The 21,114-nt window shown below is 33.2% G+C and overlaps 1 protein-coding gene across 6 annotated transcripts in view; it reads right to left on the reverse strand.

Annotated features, from left to right (window-relative positions):
• LOC119081468 (protein vestigial) overlaps positions 1-13,275 on the reverse strand; it is a 33,711-nt gene extending 20,436 nt beyond the window's left edge. For 2 of the 6 annotated variants that reach the window (XM_037190463.1, XM_037190457.1), the window contains exons 1-2: positions 12,652-13,266; positions 8,413-9,232 (exon numbers count right to left, since the gene is read on the reverse strand). In XM_037190463.1, coding sequence (XP_037046358.1) covers positions 8,413-8,508 — 96 coding nt within the window. In that variant the 5' untranslated portion in view covers positions 8,509-9,232; positions 12,652-13,266. Of the gene's footprint in view, positions 1-8,412; positions 9,233-12,651 lie in introns of all 6 variants that reach the window. The other 4 variants (XM_037190461.1, XM_037190460.1, XM_037190459.1 and 1 more) reach the window with 4 other exon arrangements.
• Positions 13,276-21,114: the final 7,839 nt, after the last annotated feature.

Here is a 21,114-nt window from a genome sequence, read left to right on the forward strand (position 1 = left end):
TAGGCATCAGTGATGTACAATATAAGTAGATTTTAGATGTGAATGTAGGCAATTGAAACATGACATGTGACGTAAATTAAGTTAAATCAGAACGTTGAATGGCATTCTAATTTTGCAAACAGAGGAGATGTCACTTTTGTATTAATTTTTCATAAATAGTGAACCACATATTGAAACGAAATCTTTTACTTCAATGGTTTTAACATATGTTTTGCTAAAAGAGACCGGACTGACCTGAGCCTATCGCTATTCATGTCTTCGCTGTCAATAACAGATAGTATAATATTCTGTGCATTTATCGAAGAACAGTGTGATAACTTTGCTATTGAGATTTGTTTTGTGTCTATTCGACTACCTGTAAAATTAATTATAAAGTCAACCAATTACCATCAAACAATATTTGTTTACGTTCAACATAAAAGAGAAGCAGTTTTAATTAGCAAAATGAATTTACCACAAAAATAAAATCGCTAATTTGGCACTAATATGCACTAATGACATATCTAATTGAAATGTTAAATTAATTTAACCAACATTTTATGACTCTGATCAAATTGGTGTGATAAGCTGAAAACATTTTTAATTATCACAATAACAATGATTCCCTTTGACAATATTATATATTGAACGAATTCCAATCATCCACTCACAACAATAGCAATTCCACTTCATTTTCACCGATATGACGACATAACGCTATACACACAATCCACACATTATTCGCGGAGTGCTTCAGAGTAAATATAGCGAAATAACTATGGAAACTTGATCTTGATAGCGCACAGTTTGCATTCTAAAGACACCATACTTATTGGTATAAGTAAGTACAAATTCAATTCATTAGAGTTAAAGTTCATCTTAATAAAGCGTCTCGAAATTACATTCCTTTCTGTATATCTTAATAGATTATACTTTTACATTGATATTATAACCATCTATTTGTTGAAGTGAGAGTCTTGATAATGGGTTTAGATATATGAAGAAGACACGAAAATATTTTGGAATCAATCCGAGAAGACCAGTGACCGAAACAGTATATGAATTAGGTGCTTTTTCGCTATTTGTACTGTCTTTGACGATAATAACGTTTTATATCGATATAAATGTAAAGCGGTATCTCGGTGCTGCGTGGCGTAAATTGTTTGAGACGAAGTCGAGAACCTAGTTTACGACATCAAGAAGGCAGATACTACTTCACATTTCTAGCTAAAACTAGTTTATATATCGAGCTGGAAGATGGCTTGCTCTGTACACATAATAATGTTGGATTTTTGGTATAATTAGCCAGTCGATCATAAATTCATAATCGACCATCGCTCTAGACGATAATTAAATGCTTACATTGTGTACTGTACGGGCAAGGCAGGCTTAGTCCCAAACACACCGAGACTGTCGAGTCGAGGAGACTGTACAAAAGAGGTCAAACATATTAGGGCGCTCAATTTGACAATTTTTTTAAAGTTTCTGAATTTTATATCGAAATAAATATTTTAGCTATGAAAAAACATGAAATCCATCAGAAATTTACTATTTTTTGGCTTTTTCCCAGCTAGCACAAATTTATATAATATTTGCTGTAATCTGGATGAAAATTCCACATTTCTTTAACAGAACAGCTTGAAAGGTCTAGAAAGAATTCTACTGGGAAGACTTTATTTGATAAACTTTTTTCCCTGATTGGTGTGATCTTTCACATTTCGTGGGAATTTAGTTTCTCGAACACTTACCACCGTAGCTATACCTCGAAAAATAACCCTTTTTTAGCAGTATCTTCGTAGCCACTTTATCAATTTCTGTTTATGTCAATGAAATGTGGTAATTTTCACCCAGTAATTTTCTATCATCTTGCGCTTACTGTGACAAGATATTTATTTCGATGAGAAATCCAGAAACTTTGACAAAATTGTCAAATTAAATACCCTAAGACTGGATATAATCAGATAAAATCTTTTGCTTCTTTTGATAAAAAGTATAGTTTTGCGTTTGATAAAAAAATCTTTTGCTTCGTTAGTAATGGCACACGTTTTGCTATTACTAGTGAACACAAACCAGAGCTCATCACTTAATTTTGACAGAGGGGTGAAATACTATTTTGTGATTAACATGGTTATTAACCATTGGTTAATCAGTTAATCTGTTAATTAGAAACATAAGTTTTGTAAATCCAAACGGTTAATCGGTGATAACAATGATTAACCGCTATATTTCACGTTTATTGGTTGTTTAGCGACGATTCCCCCAGTCAAATGCTGGTAAATCACCAATTCGTCATCATGTTAATCACTGGTTAATCATCTTAATCATGTTAATCATATCAATAAAAAAGAGTGGTTTTCCTACTCGATTTTGACATGATTGTCGATAACACCAGTCCATTTTAAAAGGTGTTTCTTTGAAAATCAGCGTACAGTCAGGATTCATTTTTTCAGAGCTGTTATTCATTCAAAGTTCCTCACAAAAAAGGAACGCTTTTCAAGAATGAACCAAAAAATATTGCTTCATTTTATGCATCGTAGATTATTCATAAGCATAAGTCCCACTTGTAGCATTCAGCATAGTTTTTTTCTTCTCTTCTTCAATAAATAAATTACAATTTATGCATTAACTTCTACGTGTGTTACATTATTTTCAGAATCGACATCAATGAAAAATTTGTAGCATTTTTTCCAACATTTTGCGGATATTTTTTCTCACCATATTGTTTCTGTATAATATGGCGATTTTCTTGTTTCACTGAATGCATTGTTTATTTCGGTTGTAATGTTATGTCCATAAATAAATGGAAAATATGTCAGAAGCACTTATGTCGAGAATTTTAACAACATCTTATGTGCAAGAGATCAGGGTGCTGGAACGAGACGGTTGGTTATGGTTGTAAGTTAGTTGTCAAAATAATTGTTTCATAACCGTTATGGTTTTTTTTTATTGGAGTAAACTGACGTGGTGTCTTCTACCTCTTCGACAAATGTGCTATCATTTCCATTTTAATGTTTTATTTATTGCATTGCTATCGTTTTTTTAACAGGTTTCAATTCCATTGCAAACAATACCATCCGAATCCCGAACCTTTTTCATTTCCACATATTGAATTTAATTAACAGAAAAATATTTTTTTATTGGTTCAGCGACTTGATTGATTGCTCAAAGTATCAATTTCGAATTTATTTTGATTTGACCATTCAAGGAACACGATTATGATAATTTACCAGCCTGTATATAGTAATTGTTCTTTGAAGTAGATTTAACTTGCATACCAGAGGTTTAAAAAAATTACCGGAAAACTAAAATTAAAAAAATTGTTTTGAACCAATTTTCACCATGCAAAAATCTAAAACTTAATTTCTGTGTGTTCAACGAAAGACACAAGAGTGTAATCGTATTTTCTTTATACAAATACGTACGAGTTTATATATATATATAATCCAAACCACAAGAACATATTCGAAATAAACAAAGTTCGACTTGATGATGGCTTATCTTTCAGTATTGAAGCGGTCATTTTCAAAGAGATTCCAATTGTCTTAACGCCCAATTATACAAGGCCGGCACTAAGAAAATTGTTTCCACATTTTGTTAGTTATTTTGTACATGAAATGCATTTGTACCTATGATGATATATTCACATGTACACATGGATACAATATGCGTAATGCGGTTAAGTAAAATGAAGTAGATGTATAGAATGTACAATGTGTATATAATTTATATTAACCGATTAAAACAGATATAATGTGTGTGCTTGTAATATATTAGTCTTTGTCTGTTTATTGAACCATACACGATTACATGATCGAATAGATTTGTGCTGAAATTTTTGCTAAATGCACAATCTCATTGGCGGCAACGGTGATAGATTTGAGATAAACAAGTTTTTTGTTGCAAAAAAAATATTAGATTAAGAGTTAATGTAAATGGTTTTTACGGTGATTATAAGGACATTTTATACAAACATCTTTCTTATCAGAGTTTACTATGAGTCCTTACGTATATTTTCGCAGTGAGATTTGCAAAGAAAAATGTTATAATCTAATTAACCACGTGTATTAACGTGAGGAATTCATAGAAGGAAGCCGGTTCAAAGAACAATTATTGGTTTCAAAAGCAGTTAGTCATCTGTTGTGGACAACGACGACAAAAATAAGCAACTAAACGAGCTAACCTCTATTATAACAAGGTGAATGTTAAAAAAAACGAAGTGCGAATGGCTCACTACAAACTATAAAACGAAGCGCTCATACTCACTACTTTGAAGTTAAACAATTGTTCAACGACGATATTTATATCCTGGCAAGCGACACCACTAAGTAATAAGTTACAATAAATTATTCGAATAGAATTTACCGTACCAATTATGTTTCTGATTGTATCGTTTCAAACAGCAACGAATGTTTCTTGCGAGAAAAAACCTCTTATGCTAAAATAAGGTTCAATAAGGTTGCCTAATGAGCAATGTTGTGCGTCAAATCGTTTAATCAATCACTGTAACTCTTTTGTTTATGTTATACAAATCTTTTACTTCATTAGTTTTAATATAAATGTTGCTACTTAAGGTTTTTGATTGATTGAGGTTGAGGGAAACGATACTGTAATACTACAATCCATTGTTGTCGCAAACAGATGAATACCCTTTTTTAATAGAATCAATTTAGCACAAAACCATCTCCGCCTTTTCATTAGTACTTCTTACAGTACAGGGTTACGTCGTCGCTAAGTACATACCATATGCACTAGAATAATAAACTGCACAGAAGTTATAAAACAACAAGAAATTTAACCTGAAAAATATCTAGTATTTAATCCAGCTTCCCAACATCAATGAAAAGAATAAATTAATGCTGGGTATAAAATAAAAATCAAAGGCACTCTATCGAAAACTCAGTCATTGACCACAATATCGACGTATTTATTTGTATTTTTGTACGACATCGTTTAGCTCGCATTAAATTTATTTTAAGCGAATTCATCAAAGTTGTTCGATCTACATAAATAAATCACTTTTTCTCTTCATTTCGTTTAACTTTTCTCGTATAAATCCATTCGATATGATATGTTTTATCTGAAATTAAATGCGAATGTTGTATCTCTGATTCTCTTTTGTTTTAATTAAATGATATTGAAACATTCCAAATAGGTGTTTTCAGTTTTTTTTACACATTTTCATTGACATATTTCTTGGGAATAAATTTATTTACATAAGATAATGTAAAGCAGAAGTGAAAAAAAAAACCAGTAGGATTTTCATAAATGCACTTACACATACGTAATGATATTGTGACTTTAAACATGCGCTTTTAACCTATTGAGGGCATTGAAAACTGTTTGTTTACTAGACGAAAAGTAATTAAAAAAATAATAAGAAAAATCATCAGCATTGCGAGCATAGATACGGAATTAGTTTTGCCTAATGTAGACATATCATGCACCGGTATGCAGTACATTTTTAGGAACACATTTAGCCCTTGTTAGCACAAGAGCTATTTTGTTTGGTAGCAGCCAGAAAACGACTCATTACCGTCTCTCTGAAAACCAGTTTTTCACATTTTTTGGCCGCAAGTAAACAATAGTTATTTTCATGTGTCGGGGCCGAAAATGAGGGAGTTTCGATATTTTTCTCAGGTTTTCGACCCCTTACATGAAAATTTTTTTGAGTATCTGTTTTGGACGATTGATTTTAGGCACTTTCGCATGTCTCACTTCGTTCGGGCTACAACAAGCGAAATTGCCTGAAAACAATCGTCCAAAACAGATACACAAATAACTATTGTGTATCTGTTTTGGACGTTCGATTTTAGGCAATTTCGCGAGTTGTACATGCGGAAGTGCCTAAAATCAATCGATTTTACTGATTCAAACTACTATAGAAATATAAGATAAACATTGAATGTCGTGTTATTTGCAAACACAGCAAAAGACATTTGAAAACTACGATGGCTAGCCAAAATTTGTCAATAAGGGTTTAAAATCTTTCTGATAGTAGGTTTAGTTTGTTTGAGAATGGGGGCAACTAAACCGCAGCCTTCTTTTATAGATCTCCTCGGTTTGAGAAACTGATGACAGCACAGCACAGTGCGGTGGATTACTTAGACGATTTTGTGTGCAAACTAATCAACCTCGCAAAAGCGGAATATTATTTAAATTCCTGCAAATGTACGCTTTTATTTTCCTTGACTTCAAATATAAACAGTGTTTAATGTCGATATATTTTTTTTAGATTTATCAGTTTGGGATGATCATTTAAGATCTCGAAACACAGATCTGGTGATCCTTTGTTTCCATAAAATGTCGATATATACACCGCAATGCAATAAAAGTGTTTAATTCAATTTTCCATTAGAATTTTCTATGTTATCTGTTTTTTTTTTAATATTTTAAAAACTGTCCCTCTTTGCGAAGTTGGCCGTGTTTAGTTTGCACATAAATTTTGGCATGCGATCGTACTGCCGGTGGTCAACCGAAAATATTTATAAAGGACATGAACGTCTGCTGCTCATCAAATCAACGAGCGTTGAATCTGAACGTGCATTTTCGTCTTGTTGTTACTTGCGTAGGAAAATGTATTGTGGATTTAGGCGATATTTCACAAAACTGTCAATTATTGACGCTGTCGGCAAGTCGGTCTTCTGTCACTTTTCACTTAAAAATTTAAATTTCCTAACAAATCAATTAATTTTTGAATGACAAAGCGCAAAAAATTTGCGATTGCGACAACAACAAGTCCCATAACCTATAGTTGAAGATTGAACGATGACACGTTGAGTGCGCTTTCTTAGAGCTTTTTTCTTAAGAGCAAATTGAAATTTTCAATGTGACATCTACGCTGTTACAATAATAAATTAAAGTTAATTACCCGGCCTTCACACAGCGACGTAAATATCGAATTGATTTTGTCCTAGTGTCAAATTTGATATTCAGAACAAAGGAAATTCGATACGTGTGTAAGCACTGTACAATTAAAAAAATTAAAAAAATGAGAATAAAAAGAAAATAATTTCTTTTACTGATATCTAATCCACATCTTTTCAGTACTGGAAATCCCGGTACTGGTACCGGTACTGAGTTTCTCAATCCCGAATCCCGGGATTCAAAAATCGGTACGGGATTGCATTCCCTAATTCCTCGGCTCCCCACACGTAGCAACAAAAAATGTCATAGCATGACAGTAATGTATCATTTTCAGCGTACTTTGTCGTCTAATCATTTTCATCACTACAGCTTTATTGACGCTTTCAAGCAAAGTTTCTATGTAAATCAACTCTCTACAAGACACGCATCCAACACTTTGTCAAAACTAGTCATCTGTTATCGACACCGATATCTAATAGTTATTTATCTACCAAGGTAGGTATGAAGGTCGACAAGACGTCGTGTGCGAAAAAATACCGGCATACCTACCGTGGTAGATACAACGTTTTTCGCAATTTCGGGCCATAATCACCTTTCCAATGCAAAACATGTCCTACATTTTGTTCCAAAATTCTTGTGTATGCAGAAATTCATTTGAACGATCAAGAAGGCTGCATTATAATACACATTGCAATGTTATGTAAAGAGACGCGTTGAATGAAATCGATTAGTCAATGCTTAGTATAGTATATACGCTTCAACAATACGTTCGGTATAATTGTGTGACTCAATAGCCGAATGGCTATAGTCGCTGCTTTGTGTTCAAAAACCTTTTGGTGTCGGGGGTTCGATTTCTGGTCAATGCAAGATTTTTATTTATAAAAATTTAGCCTTCGTTGAAGGTAATAGGTTCTTTAGCGTGCGAAAAAAAAGTTAATATCGCACTGTGTCCAGAAATACAGTGAAATAAATACCTTCAAAACGACATTAAATGGATGCATGGAAAGGTGATGATTATGGACCGGTGCGAAAAGGTAATAACTAAAGTGATGAGCTAGCATAGCGTTCACCTATATAGCAAAATATTCTTTTTAACAAATGAAGTAAAAGATTTAATATTAAACACCAAACACTGTTGTTAACAAAACAAAGAACGGATTTATTCATTATATTGTGATAAACTTACAGTTTCTAATGTGTCAACTATATATCTATTTATTCAAGGCATACAAGGAAACGTTTCGGATGGCTCATGTAATTTCTACCACCCGGAAAAGTGGATACAGATAAATTTTATTTGAGCGTTGTTATGATTTGAATTGATTCCACATAAATTTCGTCTAACAAATGAAAATCTAGATTCTTTATCTTAGTATTTAGTAAAATGTAGAGTTAAATTTGTTAATCGAAATTGTTGTGTAAAAATTTCAAACCACAACAACCTCTTGATTAGAAAATATATATATCTCTACTTTTCCGTGACCCAAAACTCATCATAATTTATCTTGAGCTCTCACTCATACATTTTCGTATTCAACGCCTTAATTTATAAACTAGTAATCAACTCACCCTTTCATATTGATAAAATGATCTGCTTGGTCCAGCTCGACCGTATAAATATGGATAATAAGCTCCGTACATAACTTCCGGGCAGGATACTGCCATTGCGATTTAAACGAATTTTAAATATAATTCCCAATCAACAACACACAATTTGAATCATAGTAAAATGATCATCATGACTCTTTTTGCAACGACCTGTTTTATGTATAAACTGTGTGTAAAGAAATCACTGAAGTCAAATCCACAATTTGATGGTAATGTACCAATCAATTACGGTATCGTCATTTATACATCCATTTTTGGTTCAACAGTAAATTCACTAAAGCAACAATTTTTTTTAAATTCAAAGTCAAACGTTGAAATCACAACTGAGTTTCAATTTTTTTTTTTCTAATTGCAATAGTTCAATGACAGGTTACATCAATTTTGCATCCATTTGCAGAGTGTTGCGAAAATTATCCGAAGGTAATTAAACGGTTATTATTTTATTTTATTTACATCAATCCTTATTCTACTTATATCCACTTCACTTCAATGTTTACTGAAACATTTTATTTCTTTTACTCGCTATACATATAATGCGTGAATCGAGTCGGTTTGCGGTTAAACTAAGAAAAAAAAACGTTCAATCTTCAAGCTTTATGGAAAAACAATCTTAATTGATTTACGATGTTTTTAAGTAGTTATTGTGTAGCATTATTTATTTGAGTTTTATTATAATGAGCGTATTCAATGTAGATGTAGATAGTTTTCACTTTGATACCACCGACTGTACCACAATTTGTATGTAAATTCTTTTTTTTTACTTAAAATTTCGATGAATTTCCTTAAAACAAAAGAAGAATTAGAATTTAATTAAAACTTTCGTAAACGCAATACAGAATTTTATACTTTGAATTTGTACAGCATAGTCGAAACAAGTTCGTTTTTTTATGATCGTTACTGTGTTTTTAATTGTAATAATTCATAAATAGTGAGAGAACATTGTACTTAATGAGAAGATAAGTGCGACCGAATTAAAATTTACTTTAATTACAACTATAATAAGCTTATTTTCTCTGACGGAATAAGTGAAATCTTGACTCAAAATTGACATGAGTGAGCTCCATTTTCCTGTAAAAAAATTAGCTCAAGCTATTGATTTAGAGATGGAGAGTCTAAGAGATGTTCACAAAAAATTAAAATTAATACAGGATCACAGACGGCAAGAATATGACCAGTATTATTGTCGGGTCTATTGATTTTATGATGAAAGTATTTTTAATCGGCTGATTTCAAATCTTGTCCTTCAATTTTTTTTAACATGCATTTTACTTCATAATGGACCATTATTACACAGAGCTTGTCATTATTGTTATCGTCGTTATCGATAACAGATGGATATCCGTATGTGAAAGGTACTTTCCGTGTTAACTCGTTTTCTTCGTGTTGTAAATACTTTAGTACAGTCTGCCCTACAACGCAGGGACTAAACTACGAAACGCAGGTGGAAGTTCTATGGGTATTGTTTACGAGATTCAGAGCATTACTTGGATGAAGAGGTCCATGAAAAAACTAAAATTATTTATAAAATCTACAAACAGACGATGCGGATACTACATATGCTTTCATATGAATTCGCATATCACTACTTCGAATTCGTCATTTTTTTCAAATGTGATTTCGTAATTGCATATGTAACAAATTAATGCACCAAGCAAAACGAGAGTTGAATAAAATTAGAAAACACTTCGCATCTCCTTAAAACAAATTAAATTTCCATTCCATTTGCCATAAAAATATTATCAATTCATCACATCGATTAGATGCTGATTAAATGATAAAACAAGGTGTTTATGAGTACCATTTCAAAACGAGTTTCCAAAGTGGATGTCAGTTTTAGCCGGATTGAAGACACACGTATAAAATCACATTGCACACACAGAATAACGTTCACCATACATTGCAACGGAGTAAACATATAGCAAAAAAAAAACGTCCGATTGCGTTTAGGTATGCATTGAATTCTTAGAATCATACTCTCATTAGTGATACCTTTTTGAAATAATTACAGAATATTTTCACATTCAGTACGTTTCCATTGGGAATTGTAATATAAAAAACGGAATTTCTGTAGCTTTTGTTATTACGAAGTACGGATTAATATAAAGTCATGAATTTTGGCCACCTACAGTACTCTTCTCGAAAAATCCCGATTTTGTTCGTTGGGTTTGCCAAACTCACGGCAGACTAAAATAAACCACATAAGAGGAGCGGTACATTTTTGGTTGTTTATTACACAGCAATTTGTTCCCGCGAAAATGATCCGTTAACATAATAAACATATTCCCTTTGCAACACCCAATGTAACCTAAATTCTTGATTCAGACATTGTGAGACTGAGTGCTAACTCTGAGATCTATCCAGGTTAGATTAACATCCTTTATATGTTGAAACCAAGCAAGGTAACCATTTTCGAAACAACTATCCATTTGTTATCGACAGCGAAGAAACAAATAGGCGCTAAAACAAACGAAGTAAATAAATTTTCACCAAACATTATAAGTAATGATTGTAACCACGAGAGGCCGGTTATAAAAAGTTAAACTAAAAGCTTTGAAACCTTTTTTTTTGAGAAATAACTTACATTTAATTTCTGGGCAGACGAGAAATTGATTTTTAATAGAAAAAGTAAAGGCCGATTCGCAATCACTCATACCAATGTTCTCTCTTTCCATTGTATAACGCAAACGGTGAATAAACGGAGTTTAATGCGTTCCGTGCTCAAAGGCTTAAAACTCGTAAGAAAGCGAAATGTTAAATGTGAACGGATAACTACGCGCCGACGGAGAGAAGTACCGCGTTAATACACTGTCAGTGAGTATTAATGGTTATTCAGACACAAAGGTACATACAATACCCCTGATGTCGAGTCAGAGTAAAGAATCTAGGCCGGTCGTAGGCTCTCAGCACTTCCATCAACCGAGATGAACATCTATTTACAGTTTTGTGTGCATCGAAAGCTTCACTTTTCATATATTAGGCACTTTTTCGCCGCTTTCAGTATGTAATAGCACAAACATAGCAATTAATGGACTTGCTACTTCTCACGTAAGACCGAAATAGAGGCCAGTAATCACACTAGGAGACAAGGAAGACAATTACTTTATTTATCTCATTGAAATGTGAGCCATTTTACTAGAAAAAGATCAGCAAAGATTTGCCGCCGTGAACAAATATCAAGTTAACCTCACGATGTTGGGTTTTACTATGTGCCGTTGGCAATTGATCGTATGCATTTATGTAACTTATTTTTAATCGATCTAATAAAAAACACCGTATCTCTAAAATGCACCGTCGAGTTTAATAGTTATTTATACAACCGAGTGATAAATGCTTTTTTAGGCTCTAGATGTGTAGATTGTCAATCGAGGCCGTAGGCCCAGTGTGACAATACACATCGTGTGCCTATGAAAATAATTTTGACAGTTCAAAACACATTGCAGTACTCAAAAAATGTATGTAACTTTTTTTTCGGAGGGGCAAATATTTGAAATTTAGCTCCTTCTAAAAAAATTCTCATACATTTTTTGAGTACTGCAATGTGTTTTGAACTGTCAAAATTATTTATATAAAAAAATTGAGCTGTACTACAAGAATCTTTTTGATTTCTGAAAAACATAAGAGGTAGCACTAGATGTGTGATTGTAATTCGAGGCCGCACGCGGAGTTTGACAATAAGCATCATTTCCCTAAAAAACATTTATACAGTGAACGACATCTCAAATGTCTCACTTTCAAATTTTTCTGAGAATTTTATTGTGTCATTGCAAATTCACAATGACATTCTCTGAAAAAAATGACAGTGAGACATTTGAGATGTCGTTCACTGTAATCGAGTTGAACACAATGGTTTTTCTCAATGAACGCCACGAAACAGAAAAACAATAATAAAATTATGTTCACAGTTCACACACTACAAATAGTGATGTTGTAGTTCTTTCTCAAAATCCAAAACTTTTTAATTAGATTGGAAACGACTAACCAATGACAGCTTCGAATAGAAAACTTGTTCTAATTTCTAAAATGAAGACCAACTCAATAAAATTAAAAACTCTCGAAGCTTAGTCGTGTCATAGATGTGAAAACCGATTTGCCGATCTTAGGGTTACTTTTTTTTCGAAAAAATATGAACGTATTTAGATACTGTACAAATTCAAATTCAAAATCAGAAACTTTATTATAACAAAAAAGTGTAAAGCTCACTTGACTGTAAACGATCATAATTAATCAACACACAAATCAAAACAAGTCTGGTGTCCACCAATTTGAATAATAGTTTGTTAAACTTCAACGAAACTTGTAAGAAGTGACACGTATATAATTACAAGAATTCTTTGATAAATTGTAAATGCAATGTGTTCTGACATTGGCATGCATAAATCAAAATAAATGGTAGCAATAGATCCAATATCACTTGGCCTTGTCTGCATAAATTTAAACAATAAAAAAATGTATTTTAAAAACTCATTCGTAATCACTAAATCACTTTTTTTTACATTCTAGCATAACATTTAAATACGAAAGACACAAGTACGTTGGGTGTTCTAATTTCTTTCACCGCACAAATTCAATAAATAAAAAATAAAATTCTTATCAATTCAAACTGCAACTATGCCGTATATAAATCACAGGTATGTCACATTTATGACATTGAACCACGTTCAAATAGACATTTTTCAAATTTTCCGTTAAAATTTATATAATTTGAAAAATTCACTCATTACCTATACTGATTAATTATATTGATGGCGGATCGCGGAGTTCGTAAATATAGGATTGTTTAGAACGAGACCGAAATGCGCACTGAATTCGAGTTAATTTTAAACTTTCAAACACACAGAAGTAGTTTTGTCATTACGAAAAAGAAGCACAACAACTGGGTGGAATATAATGTGTTGAGCGAAAGGAGGGGACAGACTGAATTTACTCTTCTAAGCATTGTCAAGTGTTATAAATGTTTGTTGTAGGGTGTGGACTAGAGGTGGCCACGCCTTCGACATCATTATAAGAAAACTAACAGCATAATGAAATCGAGAAAAGTTGAATGTTTTCCGTGCTATGTCTGGTGCACGACTATATAGATATAATATGCATGATGTTGTGTATATATATACATTCTTAGATTTGCAATGTCTGCCTGCAAGTTGGCATTGTGTATGGTATGATAGACTGTGATAGACACAACTTGCCTCATAAATTTATAATTTACTATTTTATTTGAATAGTAAATGGTAGATGTATGGAGTTTGTTCACGGCTATGTTGCATCTGCGCCTTCAACGGTATAACTTTTTTTCCGATTCTGATGAAAACGATGGCAAAAAACTATTCCAATTATTTTCGAATTCGGCTAATTTTTGTAGTGTTCCTAAATTCCATTCAAGGTAAGTCATCTTTATTACCATCAACAGCTGATAAAATTAAGTCAGTGAGACTATAACAGCTACATTTCCTTGAAGATCTTATCTATTTACTTAAATGCTACAAGCTACATAAGATATCGTTCTGCATTCAAACAATAGATTATAAATTCCATCACATTTTCCGTTTATGGGGTGTGTTCCAAGAATGCTGGACTAGTTATAATATGTGTATTGTGTAACTTATTGACGCTTTTGATGGATATGTGGACAATGGACGTATGCTTGCAGTATGGAAGATCAAAGAGGAAAGTGATTGGAATTTGGGTGTTTATGAAAACAGATGAAAGTAACGAAATCGTGAATCACACAAAAAATTAAATCTGTTCATTCGTCCTACTGAATGCAAATTTTTCTGAAATTTATATCAGCTTTGAAATAGTACCGTCCCATTTTCTTAGATTTTTAACTAAATTTCACAAAATTTTGCGTACAAAATTCAGTAAATTTTAGTGAAATTTGGTGAAATTTCGTGAAATATTTCTGACATTAGGCCTGATAATTCCTTTATACTTCTTACTTTGTATGAAGTTTACGTTTAAGTATGGTTTCACTCAACAAAAAGTACTCCATGTGAGAGTCGTCATGTAAACAAAGAAAAAATTGAAGAAGTTCAATTTTGTCTCTCACACGGAGTACTTTCAAGCCTAATTACGGAAAATTAAAAACTAATTCTTTGCATAGTTTTTGAAATTTCCATAATGTTAAATCTCCAACTTTTCTATAAAATTACAGTGAAAGGACCTACGTGGTTAAGTTATCCACTAAAGTCACTTTAGTTATTTTTCATACAGATTATTTAATACGACAAAAATTGCATATGTAAAGGAGAGCAAAACTATTATTATTTGTACAATGAAGAGAATTTTTGAAAATCTGTTCGTAACAATTCGTGAATTTGCAAAAATGGAAAAAATAGATCACTGTCATGTGCATTTGATATGTCAATATATGCACATGACAATGATCTATTGACATTAAAGAAAAGGTTAAAAAAGTCACCTTCTTAAATTACAACATCCGACCCAGGCAGGGAATGAGGAAACAGTTTAGAACCGAGTTAAAACCTCTCGTTGTATCTCCTCGGAATTCCCTATACAGGAATATAAAAAATTGATTCTTTCACTATGATTACTAGGCGAGGATTAATCTATCGTCTTTGTAACTTAAAAGAAACACCTTATACCGCAAGTCAATTTTTTTTCGGCTATCCGCCTGGGTAAGGGCCAAAGCTGGATCTGCTCCTGCTGATTACTTTTTTTTTAATGTTGTTTCAAATGGCAAAAGAGAAGAATTGGAGCTTTCTTAGAGCTTTCTTTCATTGATCTGTTAGTTGTATTCGTGTAGTTCAGATGAGGCTGTTACGTAAGAACGCTTGAGTCATGCTTTTTTAATCGACTGTATGTTCTAAGCGGGAACTACTTTATGCTGAAATGGTTGAGGTGCTCACTTTAGCCCTGCGCGGATAATTTTCTTAAACTTTTTATTTTTCTCCAAATTTGAAACGGAAACGAATTTTAATGTCATTAACCTATCATTCGCTGAAAATGCTTTGTGCGGTAGCAAAAGAACTGTTCTCCACTTGAAAGGCCACGGAAAAATGGTGTTTTGTTGAAAATGGCCTTTCTAGTGAGAAAAGTTCAGCTTTTTCTTTCCCGGGCGTAGAAATAATTATTTGTTTAACGAGAGAGTTAAGGTCCTAACTTCGCTCTGACGTAAACTATGCTTTTGATAGAATTTCCTATTTTCTCCGCTCGATAAACGATAAACTATTATTGGCCAGATTACGGAATAAATTTATTTTCATTTTCACTTCAAATTTTTTAAACCAAGTTCAGAAGCACTGACATAACGTTTAAAATAAAACCGATAATAAACTTAACGATCATTTTATAATGACTGGTACCTAAGCCAAAATGCTATTGAAGACATTCGATTTGAAGCCATGTCATCAAAGTTCGACAAAAAAAATTCACAACAATTACGGATAAACATTTTGAAAATAAGTTTGGTTTTGAGTGTTGATGAGAAACAACTATACTAATGTATGTAATTCAACTCACTGTTTAACAGTATGTTCTTTTGTTCGAAAAAAAATATCCATATCTACGGCCATTCTTGAAACCACCATCGAAGTCAACCAACATAAATGGCAAATTATTTTACAATTTCCTTTAATATCCACCGAAAGTTTTTTAATTGATTTTCTGTCGACGAAGGAATGATGGTCTCGAAAATGTCTTTGTAAAAACCATATAATCCAATCCAATACATCGTTTAATTTCTGTTGTGTAATATGTACATATATGTATGTTGTATATGTTGCGGTGCAATGAAAATGTAATATAAACCTGTGTTCATCATCGAAAACTCTATATCCGTCAATTAAGAATCTCTTCGTCTTTTCACCTGTTAATTTAAATGTGCTTCGTCTTAGACCGAATCTGAACGATTAAACAAATTTGACAGCAACAGGAAAGAGATTTGTACATTTGAGTATATACGGAAAAACCATACCGAAATGGAATTTAACTGGCAAATAAAACCAAAAAAGAAGCGTGGTAAACTAACGTAAAAAAGAGAACAAAATAACTCGAAGATTGGATAAAAAAAGCTAAACAATAAAAATGGTCTTTTAAATAAGCCGCAAAATGGCGTATATAGTCAATGTTGAATTACAGAATGGTACGTCCTGCTGAAAAAGGTGAAAAGAACGCCTTTCATGCATCTGAGCCAGTTCGCATTACAGTGCGTTGTGTTGCTCATTAAAGAGAAACCTGTAGATAATATAAATGAAACACGAGACAAGAAATAAAATCGAAAGTTAGTGTGATGAGTAAACGTACCTCGGGCTAAGGCTCTCGGACACTTTTACTCATCTGGATACCAAATATCAAATTACTTCCCCTGGTATATAGTAAAATGTATTATTATTTACTGTACATAGCAATTATGTTTTGAACCCTTGGGAGTATTTTGAAGAGTAATTTACTATTTTAGATTTATGTTAAGTATCACGTTCAATGCCAATAAATCGATTTCAGACTGTCGGCATATTGACTAAGTCATGATTTCTTGGTGTGAATAAAAACAGACAATGCATGCAATCGTACACGCATAGCATGTTTGAAAATTTGGAGGCTTTTTGAAGTTCGAAAAATGTTCCACAAATTGTCAGGAGAGTCTAATGATTCTGTAGAGCCATCAATCATTCGGATCGGATGTGGCTTGAATCTCGGCTGTTCGAAAACTTGTCAAATTCATTCTTAAACCGTTTTTGTAACTAAATTTCAAATGACCAATAAAAATATGCTTCGATCAAATTGCACGATATTTCCGAAAAGCGACCAAAAAAAAGTTCTAATCATGTGGATGGCACTTCTACTGCTGGAACTGGAAAGTTGTATACTAGGGAATGTAACCGGGAAAAACCGGTTAACCGGTTTACCATTTCCCGGGTTTTTTTTTTTTTCATTTACCGGTTAACCGACCTTCAAAAATTGAATGATTTTTACATTTTTCCTTTGCAATAATACCTTGAATTGAATTATTCTTCTCGTTGCATTACAGCATTACATCTGATTTGAACTCGTTGTGAACATTTTCATCACATTTTCATCGTAAATTGCACCTCAAGATCAGCCCTAGACTGAGAAAAAAGGATCAGTTTATTTTGCGTTGCTGAGCTGGACAATCATGCTGTAACTTCTATTGTAATTGAATTTTCACCACAGTCCAAACAAAAGAAAATGCAGCATAATTGTCGATTGTACTTAGCCTTAAGAGGCACCGGTACTTAGCTAAAATTGTAGCCTAAATTTGTGTGCCTCGTATTCCATTTTTGATGATATCTTTTCATCAGAATCATTTTTGAAAAATGTACGACCGCAATTCCGACCACGAATGTGTTAGCTTTAAATCAAAATTAGTTTTGGTTGTAGTCGTTTTACCAGCTCTGAGAAAAGTGAGCAATTAAACGAAATTTTCGGAAACTACTCATTGTTCTCAGAGTTGGTCAAACTGCTACAACCAAATCTATTTTCTGTTGAAAGCTAACACATTCGTGTTCGGAATTGCGGTCGTACATTTTTGAAAAAGGATTCTGGTGGAAAGATATCATCAAAAGTAAACTAAAATCCAGTATTTAAAAATCGCCTTAATGTAGGCTTTTCAGCAAAGTGCTGGTGCCTCTTAAGTTTGCAACTCTGAAATTGATGTTCTTTAGAAAGTCTACAGAATTCGAAGTTTAGAAGATCGTGTTACTACATCTTTAAGAAACCAATTGAAGCAACGTCCGTCAAAAATTCATGAAAACAGTTCAATAAGGAGCTTACCTTTCATTTATTTCCTTTCTCAGCATCTCGCTCAGCATAGTAAAAAATTCAATCTTTACACTGTCCAACAGAAATTTTGAAACTAGTTCACACGATCGATTTTCGATATTTCTGTTGAAATATGTAGATATGAAATTCTTTATCATCCTGAAAAATGCAAATAAAGGAACGGTAAACTCATTTCTGAAGGGCTTCGCGAGCACAATAAGCCACTTAGTAGGGGTAGGATAAAAGCATTTGTCATCGGTGCAAGTTACAAACTCCCAACTCATCCAAAAAAATGTCTAAACGAGTACAGAATGTACTATTCATTTCCCGGGAAATTTCCCGGGAAATTTTTTCTCATTTACCGTTTTTCCCGTTTCCCGGTTTTTCAAAATCGACGGTAAATGCATTCCCTATTGTATACATACTATTCTGATAATATCTGTATCTCTTCTGAAATTCATAGTTCCATTAGTCAAAATTTGCAGTGATTCCAGAACCCTTCGTTTGGTGTAGTTGTGTTCAATATTCAAATTTGCATTTTGTCAGAGTCAGGTTTATGATCAATCTCAAATTTGTTTACATTTGATAAGACCACTAAATCGAGGAAAAATCCCAACATAATAAGAAAAATGTGCATGATAGCGATAGCGGGTGTGCTTATCACTTTAAGGCTACTTTAGATGATGCTCAAGCACATTTCTTCAGCGGCAGAGACTCAGTCAAATATATAATTTTCATGCTCATTAATGGAACCAGTTGAGATCGTATCTCAAATGCCCATAATAGACTGAACGAACTTACCCGCTCAAACTTAATATTAAAATTCTTGCTAACAGTTGGATTGATATCATCGAGTTCCTTTTCTTTTTTAACTAATCATTGAGACAAAATTTATTTAAAATGCTTCTGTTTCTAAAAACAGAATGTCTGCTTTTCACACTAGATAAAGTAAATGATCGTTGGTTGACCATCCTTTCATAAACGGCAATCGTATCGCCACAACATAGTGTATGACGGAATAGTATTTTTTATTATAAGTGATGAAAAGTGGCATTTTTCAGGACTAGTCGTTAGGACAAGCTTACGACGTGTCCTGAAAAAATCCGCTTTCATCACGAATTACAAACGACGTTTTTTGTGCCGTAAAGATCATAATGAGATGGAACACACAAACAATAAAAAAGAAATCACTCTAGCAACAATTTCACTTTTACTTGGTACACTCGATTGCGGCCGAAATAGTTATTTATACAACCGAGTGTAGTATGTTACATACCAGGATCAAAAAGGTGTGTTTTAGACCCAGGTATGGAGCGACGCGAAGCGGAGCTGAGACCAAGGACGTTTTCACCATCGTGGTCTAAAACACACCTTTTTGGTCCGTGGTATGTATACTATTTTTCTTCCTGGAGTACCAAAGTCACATTCCGAACAAAACATAACAACAAAATCCAACTGAACACACACTGTTTTGCGTCAGACATTTTTGCTGTCATATTTTAAATGCACATTAAAAGAGGACATCATAGACGACATCATAGGCGACATTAAAGGTACATACGTCAAAATGTTGTTGATTTAATGTAAATAATTGCCAAAAAGCATGTAAACATGTAAAATAGCAAATTAAATTGTGTTCCGCAACATATTGTAGCAGGCGGAAACAATCCGTACGAATTGAACAGTCACAAAAGTCTTAAAAATAGTTAATTTCGCGAGTAAGTGCCTAAAATCAATCGTCCAAAACAGATACTCAAAAAAACATTCATGTAAGGGGTCGAAAAATCTCGAAACTCCCTCATTTTCGGCCCCGACACATGAAAAATATATTTTCATGTGTCGGGGCCGAAAATGAGGGAGTTTTGAGATTTTTCTCGGGTTTTCGACCCCTAACATGAAAAATTTTTTGAGTATCTATTTTGGACGATTGATTTTAGGCACTTTCGCATGTAGCTCTCACTTCGTTCGTGCTACAACTCGCGAAATTGCCTAAAAACAATCGTCCAAAACAGATACACAAATAACTATTGCGTGCATACAACCACTTGACACATGTGAGAAAAAATAAAGATAGGATCGAAAATGACAAGCAGGAATGAAAATTGAGAGAAAAGAGTAGGGGAGAATGTTGCTCTTTTGGTACTAAATTTGGTGAGTGAATGTGACGGTTTTGGTAGTTTTGAAAGTTCCTAAAAAAGAATTTATCATCTAGTTGTATAAGCAGTGCTTTGGTCGAATCTTTTCGATCGCAGGTGTAGTGACCAAAAATATCGAATTATGATCCTAAGGCACAAAAAATATATTTTTTTAAAGTTTTATTTTACGTTTTGCTGTATAAGAGAACGCTAGCCAGTAATCATCTAATATTTTTTTCGTCATTGTCAGACGATGTTTTAATTTTTGAACTATTTTTTATGCAACAATCAGTGATACATACTAGTTGATATTTTTGCTGGGCCCTTTGGTATGTACCAAAAGCGAAGATAACTGTGCCTACGCACAACGACGCCAAATTTTTCTTTTCTTCTTTGGCATTAGGACAAAAGAAAAATTTCGAATCTGTCATCGCAGTGTGGAGGCACAGTGTTCACGTTATAGTACCATGAATGTGTTAGCGATATTTTGCAAGGTTCTGAAAGAACAGGTTAAGACACCCATGAAGGCGGGTGACACACAAATTTTGACAAATAGTCGTGGAAAGCCTCCAAATAAATTTCTAAAAGTCTAGAATTCAGTTTTGGATTTTTAGAAATTTATTTGGAGGCATTCTTCGACGTATGTTTTGTTCTGCGAACATTTGTCAGTGAAATTTGTAAGGACATCAACGACTTTTCAAAAACAGTTTATAATTTGGCGCTAATGCAATCAAAGTTATGAGTGCCATCTATGGTATTTCCCAATAACATGTTCTTCGAAAGTAACGTC

This window comes from Bradysia coprophila, unplaced genomic scaffold (assembly GCF_014529535.1).
Source record: "Bradysia coprophila strain Holo2 unplaced genomic scaffold, BU_Bcop_v1 contig_358, whole genome shotgun sequence".
NCBI classification, from domain to species: domain Eukaryota; kingdom Metazoa; phylum Arthropoda; class Insecta; order Diptera; family Sciaridae; genus Bradysia; species Bradysia coprophila.